Source organism: Pinus tabuliformis, chromosome X, assembly GCF_031772625.1.
Source record: "Pinus tabuliformis cultivar Carrire ecotype Pingquan chromosome X, CPIR1, whole genome shotgun sequence".
NCBI lineage: Eukaryota > Viridiplantae > Streptophyta > Pinopsida > Pinales > Pinaceae > Pinus > Pinus tabuliformis.
In genome coordinates, this window is record NC_142308.1 from 1,207,403,883 (window position 1) to 1,207,405,666 (window position 1,784).

The following is a 1,784-nucleotide window of genomic DNA, read 5'->3' on the forward strand; positions in this document are numbered from 1 at the left end:
CTATACTCAAGGAATCCTTAGACTAATACTGGTCCATATCATCTTGCGAGCTTGGATCAGTCATTTCTTGGGAGCTTCATGTTTAGAGAGTCTGAAGGCCTCCAAAGAAGACTCCACAAGTTCCTTTCCATAAGTAATCCACCAGGCCTAGATAAAGGAATAAACTTGCTCCTGGTGAATTCCTCCTTTACTCTACATGGGTTGTGGGGAGAAATACATGTAAATATGAAACATAACAACCCACTAGCTTATCTATATATATATATATATATATGTAGATATATATATATATATATATATATATATATATATATATAGATAGATATAGAAATAGATATATATATATATATATATATATATATATATATATATATATATATAGATATATATAGATATAGAAATAGATATATATATATATATATATATATATAGAGAGAGAGAGAGAGAGAGAGAGAGAGAAATTAATCAACTGAACTAGCAAGGGGTTGTTCATTTGCATGAATCAGCTCCAACCCTGGATCCTTTTGTACTTCCTGCAAAAACTGATCACGTGAAACTGGTTTGTGATAAAATTTAAGCCGATTTACTTCATACAGTCCTAACCATCTGGTAGAAAATTTACCTTTAAAATGCTTAAACTTACTATCATATAACAAGGCCCAGTCACCTGGACGAAAGACTTTCTTCTTGATAAATTTTTCGTGCCATCGAGCTCTTTGGCTCTGCACCAACGCAATTCTATGGTAGGCATCTTGTCGGATTTTGTCAAGTTCATTCAATTGCATCAGCCTTTGCTCTTGAGCTTCATTTAGATTCATGCCCAACTGGGTGGCAGTCCTGAATGTTTTTACTTGGAACTCAATGGGCAAGAGCACTTGTTTACCATAGACTAACTCATAAGGTGTGTGTCCTGTCACATTTCTCCAAGTGATCCGGTAAGCCCATAGTGCCTTCAGTAACTTATCTGCCCAATCCATATGATGCGGTTGAATAACTTTTGTGAGGATGGATTCCAAAACTTTTTTCGTGGACTCCACTTTCCTGTTAGCTTGGGGGTGGTAAGAAGTCAATTTGCGATGCTTAATCTGATACTACTTCATGAGTGCCTTGACCAACTTTGATGTAAATTGTGTACCCTGGTCAGTGACGATTTCACGAGGCACATTGAATCTTGTAAAGATGTCCTCGAACAAAAACTCTACTACTACCTTTTTAGTGGCAGCATATAATGCTTTAGCCTCTACCCACTTGGTGACGTAGTTAGTGCATACCAAGATTTACTTTTTCTTTTTTGACATTGGCGATATGGGCCCTACGAAGTCCAATGCCCACTTCTCAAAAGGTTCAATGGAAATTTGTGGTTTAAGAGGAATTTCATCGGAGGCAACTGGTCTCCCCATCCGTTGGCAAGCATCACAACTCAAAAAAAACTTCTTTTCATCTTTAAAAAGTGTAGGCCAATAGTATCCAGTACAGATAACTTTGTATGCAATCCTTGTATTATCAAAATGGCCACCACAAGGCTCATTGTGACAGGCTCTCAGCACATCACACATTTCATCTTCCCACACACACTGCCTCATAATCAAGTCTAGCCCAGTATAAAATAGATCCCCATCGATCCAAGAGAAATTAGCAATACGCTGCATTATATTATATTTTTCTTGGGTTGACATGTTTTAAGGTAATTTCCCTAATACCAGATAATTGGCAACATCAACAAACCAAGGAGTAATAGTAGAAATGGCAAATAATGCTTCATCATGAAATTCATTAAGCATTGG

At 36.7% G+C, this 1,784-nt stretch overlaps 1 protein-coding gene across 1 annotated transcript; it reads right to left on the reverse strand.

Annotated features, from left to right (window-relative positions):
- Nucleotides 1–461: 461 nt before the first annotated feature.
- LOC149144302 (uncharacterized) lies at nt 462–977 on the reverse strand. Its single transcript, XM_089452119.1, has one exon. It carries the CDS (start codon nt 975–977, stop codon nt 462–464), a length of 516 nt encoding a protein of 171 aa, XP_089308245.1.
- Nucleotides 978–1,784: the final 807 nt, after the last annotated feature.